Below are 19,625 nucleotides of genomic sequence, written 5' to 3'. Positions count from 1 at the left end.
CAGGTGCAGGGCTGCTGGAGAGCTGGACTGGAGGAAGCAGGGTCCGAATCCCACATCACCCTCAATGGTAGCATCTCAGTTCATGTCTGTCTGTCTGTCTGCCTCACTGGGCTGTTAGGGAAACCAGGGCTCATGGTCACTCCCTGGCCAATCCAGCCTGGTGCTGGCAGCCAGAGGGACCGAGGGTAAGCTGGCCCTACTTTGGGCCTCAGGTTCCCCACCAGTAACAGCAGTGGGAACAAATGGTCTCCTGAACAATGACGTGCCCAGGCCCAGCCTCTGCTCACTGCAGAGTATGTCCTCAGACTCTTCCCTGCCAGCACCCCACACCTCTAAGTCCTCATTTTATTTATTTATTTATTTTTTTCGGTACACGGGCCTCTCACTGTTGTGGCCTCTCCTGTTGCGGAGCACAGGCTCCGGACGCACAGGCTCAGTGGCCATGGCTCACGGGCCCAGCCGCTCCACGGCATGTGGGATCCTCCCGGACTGGGGCATGAACCTGTGTCCCCTGCATCGGCAGGAGGACTCTCAACCACTGCGCCACCTGGGAAGCCCCTAAGTCCTCATTTTAAATTTAAATAACTCTCTTTAGCAACCTGCTTTTTGGAAAGTAAGTGGATTCTTGGAAACTGAAACTCTTGACCTTTCCTCCCAGCCTGGGTTCTCCCCCCACTCCCTGGGGCAGGGCCAGGAGGCTCCTTGGATGGCCAGGCCTTATCAGTCCTGCCACTTGGTCTGGGCCTGATAGAGCCACCACCGACTGCCAGAGGGCCAGGCGGGGCTCACAGACCCTATCTCAGACCCACCTTGACATCACCATCTCTGCCCAGAAAGAATCATTCACCTACAATAGGAACCACAATAATCTTGAATTCATGCTGCTATGTCCCAAGGTCACATGGTGACAGCTCATCCCTCTTAAGAGTGTGGTGGAGGCTATTCTAACCCCCACCCGAGGTTAAACCAGGGAAACTGGGGCTCACAAGTTACCTGACCCTGCCCAGGGTCACCCGGGACTGCTTGCAGGTGAGCGTATGCAGATCCCTCCTCAGCCTTCTGCTGAGACCAGGGCCCTCTGAACTCAGCTGCAGCTACACAAGCTCAGAACAAGCCTGGGGCTTGGAATTCAGCCCAGAGGCCAGCAGTTTTCAGCACCCTGAAGTCCTGCACAGGCTCAGGCCCCTCTTGTTTCAGGCGGGGAATGCAAGGCCCAGAGACAGAAGACCTTGCCCACAACAAACCTTGGTCTCCTCTGCCCACTGGCGCTGGTCCCCCTCCACTGAAACTGAACCTTCAGGTGTTTTGTAACCTTCCTGAGCCTCTGTTTCCTTATCTTAAAACATGTCATGATAATAAAATAAAACTTCTCTCACAGACCTGTGAGGGTCAAATACCCAACATGAAGAGTATCGGTCTATGCCCAGGACTTAGAAAGCACTTGGTAAATGTTAGCTAGGGCCGCACAACAGACCTCACCTCACACCACACAAAATCAGTCCAAGGTGGACTGTTGCCCAGCTCAAAGGACCAAACAGTAAAGTTCTTAGAAATGTTAATACAGAAGGTTCACTTCACTGAAGCCTTCTGTCCAACGCTTATTCCACTTTCTTAAAAAATTGAGGTAAAATTTGCACAATGCAAAATTAACCATTTGAAAGTGAACAGTTAATTCAGTGACATTTCGTATATTCGTAATGGGTGCAACCATCATCACTAACTAGTTCCAGAATATTTTCATCATTCCCCATCCTCCCCACTGCCCTCCCCCCAGACCCTGGCACCCACCCACTCATCCACTTCCTGTCTCTTTGGATTTGCCTGTTCTGGATGCTTCATATAAGTAGAATCACACAATATGTGGCCTTTCACATCTGGCCTCTTTCATTCAGTATAATGTTCTCAAGGTTCATCCATGTCAGGGTGTGTTGGTGCTTCATTTTTATGGCTGAATAATATCTCATTGTTTGGAAGTATCATGATTTGTTGATCCATTCCTCCACTGATGGACATTTGAGTTGTTTCCATCTTTTAGCTGTTGTGTATAGAAAGGTACAACATTTTTAAATCCAATTTTAAAAATCACTAAATTTTATTGCATTAAAATTATAAACTTCCATTCAAAAACAGTGCTAAGAGAGTGCAGGCAAGGTACAGACCTGGGGGATATAAGACAGATGAAACTGACAAAGAACTTATATCCAGAATATTTTTTAAATTCCTATAAATCAATAAGATTGGCAACACAGTAGAAAAATGGCCATGACTTGGAAACTTAAAAAAAGAGGAAATCCAAAGGACAGCAAATACGTGAACAGGGGCCCAAGCTCATCAGTGTTAGGAAAGTGCAAATTAAGACCACGTGAGAAACTAATACACACCCACCAGAATAGCTAAAATTTGAGACCAGAAGACCTACCACAGCAAACGTTTGTAAGGATGTGGAGAAAGAGGAACTCAACCATCACTAGGGGAATGCAAGGTGGTACAGCTGCTCCAGAAAGCGGTCTGGCATTAATTACTGAAGCTGAGAATTCCCATGCCCTAGACCCAGCAGCCCCACTCCTAGGAATATATCTGACAGAATGTTCACTGCAGCATCATTCACAACAACCAAGAACTAAAGAACCCAAATGTCCATTCCCCAGTACCCTGCGTAACTTTGTGATATATTCCTACAAGGAAATACAACACAGAGGTGACAATGAACACCCACAGCATCTCTGGCAGGTCACAAACATGGGTGTCAGAAGACACTGTACTGTTTCATGTACCTGAAGGCCAAAATCAGGCAAAACCAACTAAAGTGCCTAAGGACACATAGTTGGGTAGTAAAAAGTTATTGAGGGACTTCCCTGGTGGCGCAGTGGTTAAGAATCTGCCTGCCAATGCAGGGGAACCAGGTTTGAGCCCTGGTCCGGGAAGATCTCACATGCCGCAGAGCAACTAAGCCCATGTGCCACAACTACTGAGCCTGCGCTCTAGAGCCCACAAGCCACAACTACTGAAGCTCATGAGCCTAGAGTCTGTACTCCTCAACAAGAGAAGCCACCGCAGTGAGGAGCCCACACACTGCAACAAAGACCCAATGTAGCCAAAACTAAATAAATAAGTAAATAATTTTTTTTTAAAGTTATTGAAAAGCAAGAAGGTAAGTCAGGGTAGGGGTCACCTTTGGGGAGGATTGGGGTGCTAAGTATGTGCCTTATAATAATTCAATAGGCTATGATGTAATTCAATAGGCTATGATGTAATCTTGTCCTATATTTTACAATGAAAAAAGTAAAAAAAGAAAAGGACTCCTGCCCACACCAGTGCTTTGCAGGGCTTGGTAGTTTCAGGAACAAAGTGGCTTCCTGTGGCTCCCTCTCCTATGAAGGCCAAGGATGGGGGGAGGCGCTGCCAAGAGAGAAACAGGAGGCCCTGAGGACAGAGAGGAGGGGAGGACCAGCCCCATAGTGGGAGGCCTAGAGTCCACACTAATTACCTCCCGCACTGGCTCCTGGCCACAGACCCCAGATGCTGCAGCTGGGGGGCTTCTCCCAGACACATCCCTCACTGAGACCCCACTGTGCCTCCCCCTCTGGCAGACTTAATACCTTCGCCTGGCAAGCCAGCTCCAGCCTCACCCAGGACCTCCAGACTCCCTCCCTCTGCGTGACCTTCCACCTGGCGCTCAGCCTCCTCTGTCTCCCTCACTCATTCTGTGTTCTCTGCCAATCTGTCCATCTGTCTCTGTCTGTCTCCCTGCTGACAGCTCTCCTTTCTAGGAGCTGAAGCCTCAGGATCAGCCTTACATACCCTTATGGAAGGCTCACATGCTGGCAGTGGCCCTGGAGTTTCCTTCTGAACCAAGCAACAGCCAGAGATGACTGGGGAGGGCCGGGCTCATCCCATTCTGGAACGAACCCAGACAGGCAAAGCCACACTCCCTGTGAACACCTGGGGCCCTGGAGTCAGCACTGCCAGGAGAGGTAGCAACAAGCCTAAGGCCAGTGGAGGGTGGGCACCTCCCTGGGAGAGGGCGAGCCTGTCACAGGAGAAGAGGGGGACAGCTGTGAAATGTAAGTAGGGAGAGACCTGGAAGGGGCTTCCACGGAGGCAGACTCAATCTCCAGGCCACAGACAGGCACCAACAGCCCGGGTGAGATCCCTGCCCTGTCTGCTCAGCAGTGGGGAGGCATCCATGGGACTCAGCTCCTGCACTCAAACCTCCACACTCCCATCAAGCCCGGTTTGGGCATAGAAGAAACCAACATCATGGCACAATAACATGCCAAGCACAGTGTCTGGCATACAGAAGGTGCTCGATCCTTGCTTATTCTTGTACACGTTTTCCAATCAGAGGGCTTGTCTGAGCCTCACAATTTTCTCTAAGAATAGTTCAGCAAAATATCTGATCAGAACTCTCCACGCGAGAAACGTTTTACCCGTTCAGTAAAAAGTCTAATAGGCTTTGGTGCAGATAACTCTTTGACTAACTCCAAAATTCATATGGAAAGGCAAAGGAACCAGAATCGCCAAAATCATTTTGGAAAAGAATAATGAGGGAGGAATGACATCACCCAGTCTTTTAACACCTTTATTGAGATAAAATTCACATACCATATATTCCACCCATTTAAAGTGTGCAGTTCAGTGGGTTTTAGTATATTCAGAGAGTTATGCAGCCATCAGCACAATTTTAGAATGTTTTCATCACCCCAAAAGGAACCACATCAGCATTAGCAGTCGCAGCCCCCAACTACCCTGGCCCCAGACAACCTAATCTACTTTCTGTCTCTAAGGATTTGCCTGTCCTTGACATTTATATAAATGGAATCATACAATATTTTTTAATTTTTTTTTTTTTTGTCTGTGGTGGGTCTTTGTTGCCGCATTTGGGCTTTCTCTAGTTGCAGCAAGTGGGCGCTACTCTCTGTTGTGGTGCACGGGCTTCTCATTGTGGTGGCTTCTCTTGTTGTGGAGCACGGGCTCTAGGCCTGCGGGCTTCAGTAGTTGCAGCACTCAGGCTCAGTAGTTGCAGTACACGGGCCCTAGAGAACGTGGGCTTCAGTAGTTGTGGCTCGTGGGCTCTAGAGCACAGGCTCAGGAGTTGTGGCACATGGGCTTAGCTCCACGGCATGTGGGATCTTCCCAGACCAGGGATCAAACCCGTCTCCCCTGCATTGGCAGGTGGATTTTTAACCACTGTGCCACCAGGGAAGTCCCACAATATGTATTTTTTCAAGGTTCATTCATGTATCAGTACTTTGTTCCTTTTTATGACTGAATACTATTCCATTGCATAGATTATACCATGTTTGATTCACCCATTCATCAGTTGAAGGACATTTGGGTTTTTTGCACTTTTCGGCTATTATAAATAGTGGTACTACGAACACAGTACAAGTTTTTGAGTGGATGTATGTTTTCATTTGATTGGGTATATACTAAGGAATGGAATTGCTGGGTCATATGGGAACTCTTATGTTTAACCTTTTGAGGAACTGCCAGACTGTCTTCCACAGTAGCTGCACCATTTTACATTCCCACCAGCAGTGTCTAAAGATTCCAATTTCACCACCTCCTCACCAACACTTGTCACTTGTCTTTTAAACATAGCCATTCTAATAGGTGTAGGTAAGGTTAGGGTTAGAGTTCAGGGTTAGGGGTTTTGATTATAGCCATCTTAGTGAGTGTGCTCTTTTTGGTTTTGATTTGCATTTCCCTAATGAGTAACTATGCTGAGCATCTCTTCATGTGCTTATTGGACATCTGTATGTCTTCTTTAGAGTAATGTCTATTAAAGTCCTTTGCCCAGTTTTCAATTAGTTTTTTGTCTCTATTTTTGAGTTGTAAGTTTTTTTTATATTGTGGATCAGTCCCTTATCAGATGTATGATTTGCAAATGTTTTCTCCCATTCTTGGGACAGGATCTAATTTTAAGACCGAACATAAAGTTTACAGTAATAAACACAGTGTGATTTTGGTGAAGGATAGACACATAGATCAATGGAACAAAATAGAGAGTACAGAAATAGACCTGCAGAAATGTGTCGAATTAATCTTTTACAAATGAATTAGAGAAAGCAATTCAATAGAGAAAGTATAGTGTTTTCAACAAAAGGTGTTGGAAAAACTGAACACTCATAGGCAAAGAAAAAAAAACCCAGACATAAACCTCACACTTCATACAAAAATTATCTCAAAATGGATCATGGATCTAAGTGTAAAATATAAACTATGAAACATTTAGAAGAAACCATAGATAAAAGTCTTTATGACCTGGGATTAAGCAAAGAATTCTCAGGCATGACTCTAAAAACATGAATCTTAAGAGAAAAACTTGATAAATTAGACTTCTTCAAAAATAAAACTTTGGGGCTTCCCTGGTGGCGCAGTGGTTGAGAGTCCGTCTGCCAATGCAGGGGACACGGGTTCAGGCCCCAGTCCGGGAAGATCCCACATGCCGTGGAGCTGCTGGACCCGTGAGCCATGGCTGCTGAGCCTGCGCGTCTGGAGCCTGTGCTCCGCGACGGGAGAGGCCACAACAGTGAGAGGCCAGCGTGCCACAAAAAAATAATAAATAAATAAATAAAAATTAAAAATAAATAAATAAAACTTTGGTTCCGCAAATGACACTATTAAGAGGATGAAGTGACAAGCTACAAACTAGGAGAAAATATTTGCAAATTGCATACTTGACAAAGGATTGCATCCAGAATATATACAGAACTCTCAAAATTCAACAATAAGAAAACAAACAACCCAATTTTAAAATGGTCAAAAGACCAGAAGAGATATTTCACCAAAGAGAATATATGGGACTTCCCTGGTGGTGCAGTGGTTAAGAATCTGCCTGCCAATGCAGGCGACACAGGTTCGAGCCCTGGTCCGGGAAGATCCCACATGCAGCGGAGCAACTAAGCCCATGCGCCACAACTACTGAGCCTGTGCTCTAGAGCCTGTGAGCCACAACAACCTAGAGCCTGTGCTCCACAACAAGAGAAGCCACCGCAATGAGAAGCCCATGCACCGCAATGAAGAGTAGCCCCCGCTCACCACAACTAGAGAAAGCCTGCGCACAGCAGCGAAGACCCAACGCAGCCAAAAATAAATTAATTAATTAAAAAGAGAATACATGGATGGCAAATAAGCATATGAAAAGATGCTCCACATCACTGGCCATCAGGGAAATGCAAATTGAAGCCACAATGATATATTGTCTCACAACCGTCAGAACGACTAACAGGTAAAAATGCTGACAAAGATGCACGGAAACTAGGACTTCCCTTCATTGCTGAGTGGAATGCAAAACGGTAAAGCCACTCTGGAAAACAGTTTAGTGGTTTCTTACAAAGTTAAACATACACTTAGCACATGAACCAACAATCCTACTCCTAGATATGGTATCATCCCAGAGAAATAAAAACTTATGTTCACATAAAGACCTACACAAGAATGTTCGTAGCAGCTTTATTTGTAATAGCCCCAAACTGGAAAAAGCCCACATGTCTGAGTGGGAGAATGAATGAACATTAGTACCGTGGAGTACTACTCTGCAATAAAAGGAAGCCAACTACTGATACAGGCAATAACATGCACGGATCTCAAGGATATTACTCTAAGTAAAAGAAGCCAGTCCTACAACATGACATGCCATATGGTTCCATTTATAGGATATTCTTGAAAAAGAAAAACAGAATTATAGTGGTTGTCAGGGTTTAGGGGACAGAGGAGGGTGAGACTGCAGAGGGGCAGCCTGTGGGAGTTTTAAGGCTGATAGAGCTGTTGTGTGTCCTGACTGTGGTGGGGTTACACAAATCTACACACATGTCAAAATTCACAGAGCAGTACATTAAAAAAATCAGCTGTATTGTATGTTGAAATAAAATTAAAAGGCATATTTGCCTCATTATGTTGAAATTATAACATGGTGAGCAACAGAGCAGTCCCCCAAAGTACATGACATTAGGATTCTCTTATTGACCGGCCACCTCCTCCAGCTTTTCAGGAACAGAATTAGTCAGTACCTCCCTCCTCAGGGCCCACTTGGCAAAACCATTGCTTTTGTGATGCTGGCATGTGGGTCCAGCCACAGGACCCACCGAGGAGCAATGCAGGCAGCACGGGCACAGGACAGCCGAGGAGGGTGTGTGGGCACTGCTCCTCTGGCTTCTCCCACTTTGTGATTCTGAAACGGACAAGGGCAGTGCGGCACTGGGCTGCCTGGGCCCCTATCTCCCCTGGAGTCTGGTCAGGCTGCAGCCAACGCCCCCTCTAAGGCCCAGCAAGGGCAGTCAGAGTGATAGCCCCTCACCCCACCAGGCCCACCGGGCCCTGACTGCCCACTGTCACTGGATTTGATAAGAGACCCACCCCCCATGGCCCCCTCCCCTCTCCCAGCGATGACCACAGCCTGGCCCCCACCCTGGCTCCACGTGTATATAAGGGGACCCTGGGGGCTGAGCACCACGGACGCCAGTTCTCAGCACATCCAGCTCCCACTCAGCCGCCACCATGTCTCTGACCAGGGCTGAGAGGACCATTATCGTGTCCATGTGGGGCAAGATCTCCACACAGGCAGACATCATCGGCACCGAGGCCCTGGAGAGGTGAGCACCAGGTGGGCTGGGATGGAGCCTCGTAGGGGACAGTGTGGGTCAGTGAGAACAGGGGTCAGTAGGAGGGGTCAGGGAGGATGGGTCAGTGAGGAGGGACAGTGAGGAGGGGACAGTGAGGAGGGTCAGTGAGGAGGGTCAGTGAGGGGACAGTGAGGAGGGTCAGTGAGGAGGGGACAGTGAGTAGGGTCAGTGAGGAGGGGACAGTGAGGAGGGTCCGTGAGGAGGGGACAGTGAGAAGGGTCAGTGAGGAGGGGTCAGTGAGGAGGGTCAGTGAGGAGGGGACAGTGAGGAGGGTCCGTGAGGAGGGGACAGTGAGGAGGGGTCAGTGAGGAGGGGACAGTGAGGAGGGTCCGTGAGGAGGGGACAGTGAGGAGGGGACATATGCAGGTTCAGTGAACATGAGCAGCGGTGAGGCGGGTGCACCTTGGTCAGTGGGCAGGAAGAGGAGGGGCAGGGGGAGGGTGACGAGGGTCGATTGTGTCTCTCCCTCCGCGCCCAGCACCCAGGTCTCCACAATCATTGTTGATTGAATGAGTGAGTGAAGGAAGGAACGAATGACTGGAGGACGGGGCGGTGAGGGTGAGGTGGGCCGGGCCATACTGGAGCCGGGGCAACAGCTAAAGTCCACAATACCGATCCTGTCTGTCTTTAAAATGTTCATATTGGGGTCAAGTTGCATTTTTTGCCCTAATATTTACGTTTTAACTCCCGCGTGCAAACGTGACGTGTCCCGGCCCGCCCCGCCCCGCCCGCAGGCTCTTCTCCAGCTACCCCCAGACCAAGACCTACTTCCCGCACTTCGACCTGCACGCGGGCTCCGCGCAGCTGCGCGCGCACGGCTCCAAGGTGGTGGCCGCCGTGGGCGACGCGGTCAAGAGCATCGACAACGTGGCGGGGGCCCTCTCCAAGCTGAGCGAGCTGCACGCCTACGTGCTGCGCGTGGACCCGGTCAACTTCAAGGTGAGCGCGGGGCAGGGCCAGGGGCGGGGAGGGGCGGGGTCCGGGGGCGGGGCTGGGTGCCTGCCGCTCGCGCCTTGCCCGCCCTGAGCCTCCCTGTCGCCCCAGCTGCTGTCCCACTGCCTGCTGGTCACGGTGGCCTCGCACTTCCCAGCCGACTTCACGGCCGACGCGCACGCCGCCTGGGACAAGTTCCTGTCCATCGTGTCCCGCGTCCTGACCGAGAAGTACCGCTGAGGATACCTCCCGACCCCCAGGGCAGGCTTCGAGCCCTCCCCTTCCCCTGCACCCTCTTACGATTCCACCTGGGACCCCCAATAAATGGATGAGGATGGAGGGAGCCTGGTCGTGCGTCTCAGTATTGGGGGAAGCGGAGGAGTATGAAGGGAGGGAATGGGGGCTTCACAGGAACACGGTCGACCGTTGTGTCACCCCCGGCCTGGAGGTCACTCCAAGGGTGCTTTGGGGGCGGTCCTTGGTCCTGAGGACCCCAGAGTCGCGACCGGAGGGAGCAGAACAGCCCAGGACCGCCCACGCCGTTTTCTCGGGTCAGACCTGAGTTTGTGCCTCTTTCCCGCCTCCCAAATCACCCAGTCTGTCGCTTCAGTCAGCGTATTGTGTGTACGTGTAGGGTATGTGTAGGGACTCAGGGGCCTTTCCTCAAAGCTTGTTGTCACAGCTCAGGTACTGAGAGGACCCTTGATACTTCCTGGCCCTCCGTGCTCTTTCTCCCAATCCCTTCATCGGCTCCCTGTGGAATAATTGTAGATCCCCCTAAAGTCTGCAGCCAAGGCGCGCGCGCGCGCGCGCGCACACACACACACACACACACACACACACACACACACACACACACGGCGTGATTCAGTTCCTCTGCGGTGACAGGGACCTGGGTTGGCAACCAGGGTCCCCAGGTTCCCGCCGCGCTCCTGAAGATAAGGGCGGGCAGGGCGCCGGGGGGCAGAGCCGCTATAAGGAGGCCGGGACTGCGGGCGCGGCCCCCAGAGCACGCCACGCCAACGCCATGCTCAGCGCCCAAGAGCGCGCCCACGTAACACAGGTCTGGGACCTGATCGCCGGCCACGAGGCGCCCTTCGGGGCGGAGCTTCTGCTCAGGTGTGGGTCTCTAGAATCGCAGCGAGGCGGAGACTGTGGTGTTGGGCCTGAGTCGGGAGGGGGGCGGGCCTGACCGGGGTTTCTCGGGGTCTGGGAGGCGCAGACGCTGGAGGGACCGCCCTCCCTCCTCACCCTTGCTCCCGCAGGCTCTTCACAGTGTACCCCAGCACCAAGACCTACTTTAAGCACTTGGGCGACCCCCTTGACGAGGTGCAGCTGCTGAGCCACGGACAACGCGTGCTCGAGGCGGTGGGAGTGGCCGTCCGGCACATGGACAACCTGCGCGCGGTCCTGAGCCCGCTTGCCGACCTGCACGCACATGTGCTGCGCGTGGACCCCACCAACTTCCCAGTGAGCCACCCCGGGATGTAGCAGGGTTCGCGCGCGCAGCCGAGGTGGGGAGGCATTCGGCAAGGAATTGGAGAGGACAGAGCTCTTCTAACCGGCCTTTTCTCACGCAGCTGCTGATCCAGTGTTTCCAGGTGGTGCTGGCCTCCCACCTGCAGGGCGAGTTCACGGTGGAGATGCAGGCGGTGTGGGATAAGTTCCTGACGGGCCTGGCGGTAGTGCTGACAGAGAAGTACCGCTGAGTTCTGTGCCCCGGTCTAGGTCTGCGCATGTCAATAAACATGCCTCAAAAGGCTGGACCCCGTGCAGGTGTGGTCTTTGGGGAGCAGGCAGACTGACGTCACAGTTGCCGGGCAGAGAAGCTCCTGGTCCTGAGGGGAGCCTCGCGGAATCTTAGGGCAGGATCCCCAACCTTTGCTGACAATGGAACCAGGGGCACAGGAACAGGACCTTGGGCACTCAACAAACCCTGAACGAGGACAGTTCCCGGTCTGACAGTCTGGGGGTCCGGGCCGGGTGTGTACACCCAGAGGCTTGCACAGAACAGTTGCCCTCCTGGGGCAGGGGGATGTGGTGGGGCCCGAGCGCGTGCTCGGATGGGGGAAGGGTCTTCGGCTTCACCTCGCATCTGTCACCCATGCGGTGCCATACCATTCACAAAGCATGTCCTCATTCACACACTCATCCATCTCCGTCCCTACCTCGCTCTGGGAACTGCAAGCCTCAATCTTTGCCTTTTTAACAGACAGGCGGGGCACCGAGGCCAAGGGGGCAAGTTTCTGGCCTGAGGTCAAACAAACTTCGTGGCCCAGGGCTCCACGGACCCTCATCTCTGTTCTTTCCCATCTTCTGCCCTACTTCCAGCGCTCACTCTGTAGTTGCCTTGCTCTGGTCCAAGTTAGTCCCTTCCTCTGAATCTCCTGGGGCAGGGAGTGGGGGTAGGAAGAAAGACCTCTACGGCCACAACCTGTGTCATGTCAACATGAGGTGCGATACTAGGCTTGTCCCTAAGCGAGCTGAGTCTAATGCATCCGACGGAAAATTCCCAACCTCGCTGGGTCTTTGAAATAATTTAGAAGATTCTAATGCAGGGTGGGTGCCTGGCAGGCCACGGCCACCCAAACCCCAGCCCAGCTCCAGCTGCCCCAGTCTCTGGGGTCCCTGGGCCATGGTGCCCCACCTTACACACACACACACACACACACACACACACACACACGTGCCCTGTCAATCTCTCTTCCCTCTGTAGCACTGGTGCAGATATCTTAGTGCTCCATTTAGAGGCTTTGAGAATGCAGGAGCCTGACCCTGGGAGCTCTCCAAACTCTGAATGAGAATGGTTCCGCAGCTGACAACCTCACATCTGTGCAGGACTGGGAAGTGGGGGACCAAGTCCAAAGCAGGGGGTAGGGAGGGGCTGCTGGATGCTAAGCCCTGACCCTGGCCGAGTGGAATAACCCCGTGGTCCATGACAACACCTGCTAATCCGCGCTGCCCCAGGGCCTGCCCACCATTGTGGGTAGATGCTTAAAGGACTTCCCCCCTCCTGTTACATCCTGCACCCACATTATTTACATGGGCAGTTTACAGCTCTTCATCCTGGGGAAAAGTTTAGTGTGAAAGCAGCTTGTTTCACTTCGGAAAAGATTGTGCTCCTCTCCAAGACTGGCAAATAGACACCTCAAGGCTACCCCAGCTGGGGACAAACTCGGGTGCCAGTGGTTTGGGTGGCTTGGAAACGTGTGTGAGCTCTCAGACCCACAGGAGCGGGAAAAGAGAGGGCCCTAGAGAGCTGGATCTAGGCAGCTCTAGGCAGGACTGGGTGGGGCCCGCTTGGGACTCCAGCACTCCTGCACCCTCTCGAGACCGAGCTTTCCAGGCTGGCACCTCCCGGCCCCGTGCCAGCCAATGAGAGCGGCGCGATCGGGCGTGCCCCTAGCGCCCCAGGCATAAAGGCTCGCGCACTCCCAGCCCTGCACGCTTCTGGTCCTGACCCAGACTCAGAGAGAACCCACCATGGTGCTGTCTCCCGCCGACAAGACCAACATCAAGGCCGCCTGGGCTAAGGTTGGCGGCCACGCTGCTGACTTTGGTGCAGAGGCCCTGGAGAGGTGAGCAGCCCACCTGCCCGGCTGGGACTGGGGCCGGTCGCCCCGTCGCGTCCTGGTCCTGGGCCAACTGGCCTAAGCCCGGCTCTCCCGCCTCTTCTCCACTCAGGATGTTCATGAGCTTCCCCAGCACCAAGACCTACTTCTCCCACTTCGACCTGGGACACAACTCCAGCCAGATCAAGGGCCACGGCAAGAAGGTGGCCGACGCGCTGACCAAAGCAGTGGGCCACCTGGACACCCTGCCCGATACCTTGTCTGATCTGAGCGACCTGCATGCCCACAAGCTGCGTGTGGACCCGGTCAACTTCAAGGTGAGCTCGCGGGCCAGGCCGGGAGAGATCTGAGCTAGCAAGGCAGAGAGTGCGGTGGGGTTCCGGAGGTGGAGCATGGCAGCGCCCCCCAACCCCGCGGCCCATGACACCCCTTCTCTCCGCAGCTCCTGAGCCACTGCCTGCTGGTGACCCTGTCTGCCCACCTCCCCGGCGATTTCACGCCCCCGGTCCATGCCTCCCTGGACAAGTTCTTGGCCAGTGTGAGCACCGTGCTGACCTCCAAATACCGTTAAGCTGGAGGCTCCGCGATCCCTACCCTGGCCTGGGGCCCTCTGGAGCTCTGGGCACCCTCACTTCCCGATCTTTGAATAAAGTCTGAGTGGGCTGCAGCCTCTGTAGCCTCGGTTCTCTGTGTCCACGAACTGTGCCGGGGTTGGGATGGTTCCCAGCAGCAAGGAATGGGAGGGCGGAGGAGGGACGGGAGCTAAGGCTGAGGCCTCCCAGAATCTGCTGAACCAAGTGAACCAAGCTCTGACTTGCAAGGGCTCTCCCGAGGTGCTGGGGAGTCCTAAAATGGTCACCCCGTTTTTCAGTTTCTCTGCTCCCCCTTAAAGATAGTTAGATGCAAACAAACAAACCACACAAATAGGCTTTTCCTGGTGCAAATGTAGGAGCTGGACAACCTCCACTTCCTTCCTACCAGAGGGAAGGTGAGTTGGAACAGGGGTCGAAGGCCCAGGTACCCTTCCTGGTTCACAGTAACTCCCTGTGGTGGTGGCGGAGGGAGGCGGGAAGTCAGGGAAGAAGAGGGGCCTTGAGCTGTCTGCAGCCTTGAGCAGAGTTCCTCTCTCGCTTGTCCCTGCAGTCCCAGAGACACCTGAATAGCTGACTGTGCACCCAACCCTGTGATCCCAGCTCGTCACACACCCCACCCCTAACCTCTAGCCCCAGGCTCCTGGGGTCTCCCGGCAGTTCTGCCTTAGTGCTGTGAGCAACCTTCACAAAGGCCCCCGTCCCGTGCGCCAGTGCCCTGGACTCCACGCTGGAACCTTGCACACCCCACCCACCCTGTAGCCCTTAGGGACCCTAACAGCACCTCCAGCCCAGCCCCCATCTTCAGGGCAACACCCAGCGCTGGATAAAAGTTTGGGGAGGGTGGTGGGGCCCCTGCTCACCACTTTCTTTCTGGACAAGGACCTCTTCGAACAGCTGGGGAGTGGCTTCCCCCTCTCCACCATGCACTCTTCCTCTGCCCCACAGCCCAATTCGCTTTCATTTACATATAGAAAAACACTGAAGAATTAAAATCCACCCATGTTTTTTTCACACACACGCGCACACCCTTTTTGTCTGATTCAAACGAGGGAGAGAATCCCTCTATCCTGTCCACCTAACTCCACAGAAAGAGCCAAGGCTCACAGTTTGGGACTGAGCCCACTGGCTCCTATCCTGTGCTGAGGGGACACAGCTACATCTACAACTATACTTTTTTTTTTTTTTTCTGGTCAAAAATCCCATTCTACCTTAGGCATTTTTCTCTTCAACCTGCTCTTCTCACTGAACTGCATCTCCTCTACCTGTCTTCTGGCCAATTCATTCAGCTCTGTCTCACTTCATATATTTGTTTGTCATTTTGATATTTCCATTAATTTCTTGTTAAAATCCTCTGTCAATTGTTCTCATAAGTCATTTGTCTTTTCCTTATATCTTTGTGGTAAGTCTTCCCATATTATGAATGTAAGACATCAGCTGAGAAATGTTCCTCAAATCTTGCCTTAAAAGGGCCGGGGTGAGGACTTCCCTGGCAGTTCAGTGGTTAAGACGCCACACTTCCAGTGCAGGGTGCACGGATTCGATCCCTGGTCGAGGGACTAAGATCCCGCATGCCCCGCAGTTCGACCCCCCCCCCCCCAAAAAAAAAGGCTGGGGTGCAACAACTACCACCCTGGAAGAAGAAACTTGAACCCGGACCCCCCAGCCGGAGGGATTCCAGGAGAGATTTGTTGAGGACATGTGAGCAATGCGCACACGTTTTGTGTGCATCCATCTCTGGCCTGAACTAGACGCACTGAATCGCCCATTCATTCACTGATTCTGCCCAAATTTAAAATGCCTAGCGTGTGCCAAGCCTAGGTCCAGGGTGGGTGGGACGGGCTGACCTTACTCCCTTCCATCCCTCGGGGGTTCTAAAGGGTGGAAGAGCGGGCATCCACCCCGCTCCACAAACCGGCCCCGGCCAGCTGGGACCAGGATATCACTTCCGGGGAAGGTGAACGCAGCGGACGGGAAGCAGCCGGTGGGAGGGAGAATACCCTGACCAGAGTCTCTAGGTCCCTCCACCAACTGAGAGCGAAGCACACACCGCCCAGCCAGGCGCAGACATTGCGCCGCGCGCCCCCTGCTGTCCAGGTCCAAAGCGCATCCCGGCCCCGCGCCAGCCAATGAGAGCGGCGCGATCGGGCGTGCCCCTAGCGCCCCAGGCATAAAGGCTCGCGCACTCCCAGCCCTGCACGCTTCTGGTCCTGACCCAGACTCAGAGAGAACCCACCATGGTGCTGTCTCCCGCCGACAAGACCAACGTCAAGGCCGCCTGGGCTAAGGTTGGCGGCCACGCTGCTGACTTTGGTGCAGAGGCCCTGGAGAGGTGAGCAGCCCACCTGCCCGGCTGGGACTGGGGCCGGTCGTCCCGTCGCGTCCTGGTCCTGGGCCAACTGGCCTAAGCCCGGCTCTCCCGCCTCTTCTCCACTCAGGATGTTCATGAGCTTCCCCAGCACCAAGACCTACTTCTCCCACTTCGACCTGGGACACAACTCCAGCCAGATCAAGGGCCACGGCAAGAAGGTGGCCGACGCGCTGACCAAAGCAGTGGGCCACCTGGACACCCTGCCCGATACCTTGTCTGATCTGAGCGACCTGCACGCCCACAAGCTGCGTGTGGACCCGGTCAACTTCAAGGTGAGCTCGCGGGCCAGGCCGGGAGAGATTTGAGCGAGCAAGGCAGAGAGTGCGGTGGGATTCCGGAGGTGGAGCATGGCAGCGCCCCCCAACCCCGCGGCCCATGACACCCCTTCTCTCCGCAGCTCCTGAGCCACTGCCTGCTGGTGACCCTGTCTGCCCACCTCCCCGGCGATTTCACGCCCCCGGTCCATGCCTCCTTGGACAAGTTCTTGGCCAGTGTGAGCACCGTGCTGACCTCCAAATACCGTTAAGCTGGAACCTCCGCGATCCCTACCCTGGCCTGGGGCCCTCTGGAGTTCTGGGCACCCTCACTTCCCGATCTTTAAATAAAGTCTGAGTGGGCTGCAGCCTCTGTAGCCTCGGTTCTCTGTGTCCACGAACCGTGCCGGGGTCGGGGTGGCTCTCTTTGCCTGGGACCAAGCAGCTCTCCGAGGCAGGTGAAGAGAGGGAAGGGGAAAACAGTACAGAAGAGTGGGGTGGAGCCGGTCCCACTGCCACTGCCTGGGATTCTCTGGGCAACCCTCACCCTCACCCTGGAGTGACTTGCTGAGTACATCCGCCCTTTACCGAATTAATTCCAGAGACTTGCATAATCATCGCGGGTTTGCTCAAATAATGGGTTTGTTTCCTGTCTTTACATTTTATTGCAAACACACTTGTGCTGAGAGTTGGTGGACCTCCAGCCTAGGACCTTGGAGCTCTCCCAGGGCTCTTCCCAGAGTTGGGTGGTGGGGAGAACACAGAGATCCCACTTCTTCAGAGGCTCACTGAGTGCCCCCTCCCCATCAAGTGCCTCCCAAGTACATGCACAGTCTAGAGGAAATTGGGGTGAGCAGTGCCATTGCAGAGCCAGGCAATTTCCTGGATATGCCCCTTTCACCTGGTACACCCCCCCCCAGGACACAGGGTCGAAACAACTGATTTGGGGAGCCCAACTCAGAATCCACTGCATCACCCTGAGGTCCACTGACTCTCCCCAGTGCAGCAGTGGAGAAGAGAGCCCGGGGTATGGGGGGTTGGGGGTGGGCGCCTGCACTGCGATGTGCTTCCTTCCCATGGAGAATGCCCCTAGTGCCCCCAGTGTCCAGTCCTGGTAGTCGTCCAGCCCTGAGCCCCCGACTGAGAGCAATGTCCTTTCTTCCCTAGGCCCAAGTGTCATCCTCAGAAAATGCAATGGCCGGTTCCCTGACTCAGTGTGTCATGCTTTTAGCACAGCTGGTGGCACAGTATGAGCTCTTTAAGAGGCAGTCTTCCTTATTTTATTATTAGGAAAAATGAGGGCCTGGGCTAAAAGTGGAAACAACCCAGATGTCCATCAACAGATGAGTGGACAAACAAAATGTGATCTATATATCCATAAAATGGAATGTTATCCATCCATAAAAAGCAACGAAGTGTCAATACATGCTACAACATGGATAAACCTCGGAAACATGCTACGTGAAAGAAGCCAGACACAAAAGACCATATATTGCATGATTCTATTCACATGAAATGTCCAGAATACTCAAATGCACAGAGACAGAAAGACTGGTAATGGCCAGGGGCTGGGGGGCAGGGGTTATGGAATGATGGCTAATGGGGACAGAGTTTCTATTTGGGATGATGAAAACGTTCTGGAACTGGACAGTGGTAATGGTTACACACACTCTGAATGTAATTAAAGACACTGAATTGTACACCTTAAAATAGCTAAGACAGTAAATTTTATGTTATATGCATTTCAACGCAATTTTTTAAAAAAAGGATGTATAGTGATGCCTGGCACAGCATGAGTGCACTATAGGTATTAGCTATTATTTTGGGATATATCCTAGGCACCCAATATAAATGCTCATCGTCAGAAAAGGGCGTCTGTTATGAACCAGGCACAACCTTGGGAAGAAGAAATTGTTACCTTCCTTATATACCATAAATGAGAAAATAGACTCAGAAAGGTGTCATAATAGATTCGGGAGGGAGGTAGAATAAGCTGACGTTCAATGCCAAAATCCATACTAAAATTCAGGGCAACCTAATATTAATGATACATACTAAATATTAGTTTCCACAGAGTAAACCTTCAAAAATAGGGGCTTCAGGGTCCAGGGCGATTAGGAAGGGCCCAGGTCGGAGCAGACGCTCCGTGGAGCGCTCCGGGCCCCTGGGGCCAGATTCTGCGACCAGAGGCGCGGCGAACACCGGAGGCCAAGGGGACCGCGGGCCAATACGCGCAGGCGCAACCCGGGCTTCATCAAGGCGCAGAGCGCGCGGCCGGGCGGGCTCCAGTATGGTGCTGGAGGCGGCGGACCGGGCTGCGGTGCGCGCGCTGTGGCTGAAGCTGGGTAGTAACGTCGGCGTCTACACGACCGAGGCCCTGGAGAGGTGCGCACAGGCCCCAGGCTCCCCTGCCTTCAGCCCGCTCGGGAAAGCGTCCTCCTTCATCCCCAGCCTGACTCGCCGTTCCTCCCGCAGGACCTTCCAGGCCTTCCCTTCCACCAAGACCTACTTCCTCCACCTGGACCTGAGCCCCGGCTCCGCCCAGGTCAGAGAGCACGGCCAGAAAGTGGCCGACGCGCTGACCCTCGCCGTGGACCACCTGGACGACCTACCCAGCGCCCTGTCGGCTCTGCGCGAGCTGCACGCGCACAAGCTGCGCGTGGATCCCGTCAAGTTCAAGGTGAGCTCGTCGGCGGGGCCCGACCCCTGTCGCCGGGGGGGGGGGCTCCCGTCAGGGAAGGGGGTGCACCCGCGTGGTAACGACTCCCTCTCTCCGCAGCTGCTGGTCCACTGCCTGCTGGTGACCCTCGCCCGGCACTACCCCGGAGACTTCAGCCCCTCCCTGCAGGCCTCGCTCGACAAGTTTCTGAGCCACGTGATCTCGGCGCTGGCCCCCAACTGTCACTAAATTGGGAGGGTGGTCGCGTGGGGCTCGTGTTTGAGTAAAGTCCGCGGACAAAGCCTCAGGTGCGCGCGTGTTCTCTCTAGGGGAGCCGCCCTGGGCCTGATAGGAGGCGGGGGCGCCCCTCCTAAGGGAAGTAGAGGTCTGAGGAAGCCCGAGTCTCACACTCCCAATTGTCAGATCCCAGCACGGACGCCCCCCCGAACCACGGCAGCCTGAAGCAAGTCTGGACAGCGGGTCCCAAATCCCAAGTGGTAAACCCCAACTCGCCGTGCCCTTGGGCGCGACCACATAGCGGTGCGGACCCGGGGCTTCGGCCGCTCGGGAAGGGGTGGCAGGTGGCGGTCATGGTTGCAAGCTGGCGAGGCCGGACCCT

The 19,625-nt window shown here is 53.8% G+C and overlaps 5 protein-coding genes across 6 annotated transcripts; all 5 read left to right on the top strand.

The window, feature by feature from the left end:
* The first annotated feature begins 8,502 nt into the window (after positions 1-8,502).
* HBZ (hemoglobin subunit zeta) lies at positions 8,503-9,854 on the top strand. The gene is made up of 3 exons (XM_059039227.2): positions 8,503-8,597; positions 9,362-9,566; positions 9,672-9,854. The coding sequence occupies exons 1-3, from the start codon at positions 8,503-8,505 to the stop codon at positions 9,798-9,800; spliced, it is 429 nt and encodes a 142-aa protein (XP_058895210.1). The 3' UTR covers positions 9,801-9,854.
* Positions 9,855-10,548: 694 nt separating this feature from the next.
* HBM (hemoglobin subunit mu) lies at positions 10,549-11,331 on the top strand. Its single transcript, XM_059039226.2, has 3 exons — positions 10,549-10,679; positions 10,826-11,030; positions 11,141-11,331. Exons 1-3 carry the CDS (start codon positions 10,588-10,590, stop codon positions 11,267-11,269), a joined length of 426 nt encoding a protein of 141 aa, XP_058895209.1. The 5' UTR covers positions 10,549-10,587; the 3' UTR covers positions 11,270-11,331.
* Positions 11,332-12,996: 1,665 nt separating this feature from the next.
* On the top strand, positions 12,997-13,799 carry LOC131741872 (hemoglobin subunit alpha-like). The gene is made up of 3 exons (XM_059039225.2): positions 12,997-13,138; positions 13,245-13,449; positions 13,575-13,799. Exons 1-3 carry the CDS (start codon positions 13,044-13,046, stop codon positions 13,701-13,703), a joined length of 429 nt encoding a protein of 142 aa, XP_058895208.1. The 5' UTR covers positions 12,997-13,043; the 3' UTR covers positions 13,704-13,799.
* Positions 13,800-15,913: 2,114 nt separating this feature from the next.
* Positions 15,914-16,715, top strand: LOC131741871 (hemoglobin subunit alpha). The gene is made up of 3 exons (XM_059039223.2): positions 15,914-16,054; positions 16,161-16,365; positions 16,491-16,715. Exons 1-3 carry the CDS (start codon positions 15,960-15,962, stop codon positions 16,617-16,619), a joined length of 429 nt encoding a protein of 142 aa, XP_058895206.1. The 5' UTR covers positions 15,914-15,959; the 3' UTR covers positions 16,620-16,715.
* A 1,855-nt stretch (positions 16,716-18,570) lies between these two features.
* Positions 18,571-19,308, top strand: HBQ1 (hemoglobin subunit theta 1). 2 transcript variants are annotated; one of them, XM_059039222.2, is made up of 3 exons: positions 18,571-18,732; positions 18,823-19,027; positions 19,127-19,308. In XM_059039222.2, exons 1-3 carry the CDS (start codon positions 18,638-18,640, stop codon positions 19,253-19,255), a joined length of 429 nt encoding a protein of 142 aa, XP_058895205.1. In that variant the 5' UTR covers positions 18,571-18,637; the 3' UTR covers positions 19,256-19,308. The 2 variants fall into 2 exon arrangements, with proteins under 2 accessions (XP_058895205.1, XP_058895204.1); XM_059039221.2 differs by having other exon boundaries at positions 18,571-19,027.
* The last annotated feature ends 317 nt before the right edge of the window (positions 19,309-19,625 follow it).

The sequence above is a fragment of the Kogia breviceps genome, chromosome 14 (genome assembly GCF_026419965.1).
Source record: "Kogia breviceps isolate mKogBre1 chromosome 14, mKogBre1 haplotype 1, whole genome shotgun sequence".
NCBI lineage: Eukaryota > Metazoa > Chordata > Mammalia > Artiodactyla > Physeteridae > Kogia > Kogia breviceps.
This window is presented reverse-complemented; position numbering and strand designations above follow the sequence as displayed.

Coding starts and splice junctions, on each gene's coding strand:
- HBQ1 (XM_059039221.2), top strand. CDS start 18,638: ATGGTGCTGGAGGCGGCGGACCGGGCTGCGGTGCGCGCGCTGTGGCTG. Junction 19,028..19,126: donor TGGATCCCGTCAAGTTCAAG/GTGAGCTCGTCG, acceptor CTCTCTCCGCAG/CTGCTGGTCCACTGCCTGCT.
- HBZ (XM_059039227.2), top strand. CDS start 8,503: ATGTCTCTGACCAGGGCTGAGAGGACCATTATCGTGTCCATGTGGGGC. Junction 8,598..9,361: donor GGCACCGAGGCCCTGGAGAG/GTGAGCACCAGG, acceptor CCCCGCCCGCAG/GCTCTTCTCCAGCTACCCCC. Junction 9,567..9,671: donor TGGACCCGGTCAACTTCAAG/GTGAGCGCGGGG, acceptor CTGTCGCCCCAG/CTGCTGTCCCACTGCCTGCT.
- LOC131741871 (XM_059039223.2), top strand. CDS start 15,960: ATGGTGCTGTCTCCCGCCGACAAGACCAACGTCAAGGCCGCCTGGGCT. Junction 16,055..16,160: donor GGTGCAGAGGCCCTGGAGAG/GTGAGCAGCCCA, acceptor TTCTCCACTCAG/GATGTTCATGAGCTTCCCCA. Junction 16,366..16,490: donor TGGACCCGGTCAACTTCAAG/GTGAGCTCGCGG, acceptor TTCTCTCCGCAG/CTCCTGAGCCACTGCCTGCT.
- LOC131741872 (XM_059039225.2), top strand. CDS start 13,044: ATGGTGCTGTCTCCCGCCGACAAGACCAACATCAAGGCCGCCTGGGCT. Junction 13,139..13,244: donor GGTGCAGAGGCCCTGGAGAG/GTGAGCAGCCCA, acceptor TTCTCCACTCAG/GATGTTCATGAGCTTCCCCA. Junction 13,450..13,574: donor TGGACCCGGTCAACTTCAAG/GTGAGCTCGCGG, acceptor TTCTCTCCGCAG/CTCCTGAGCCACTGCCTGCT.
- HBM (XM_059039226.2), top strand. CDS start 10,588: ATGCTCAGCGCCCAAGAGCGCGCCCACGTAACACAGGTCTGGGACCTG. Junction 10,680..10,825: donor GGGGCGGAGCTTCTGCTCAG/GTGTGGGTCTCT, acceptor TTGCTCCCGCAG/GCTCTTCACAGTGTACCCCA. Junction 11,031..11,140: donor TGGACCCCACCAACTTCCCA/GTGAGCCACCCC, acceptor TTTCTCACGCAG/CTGCTGATCCAGTGTTTCCA.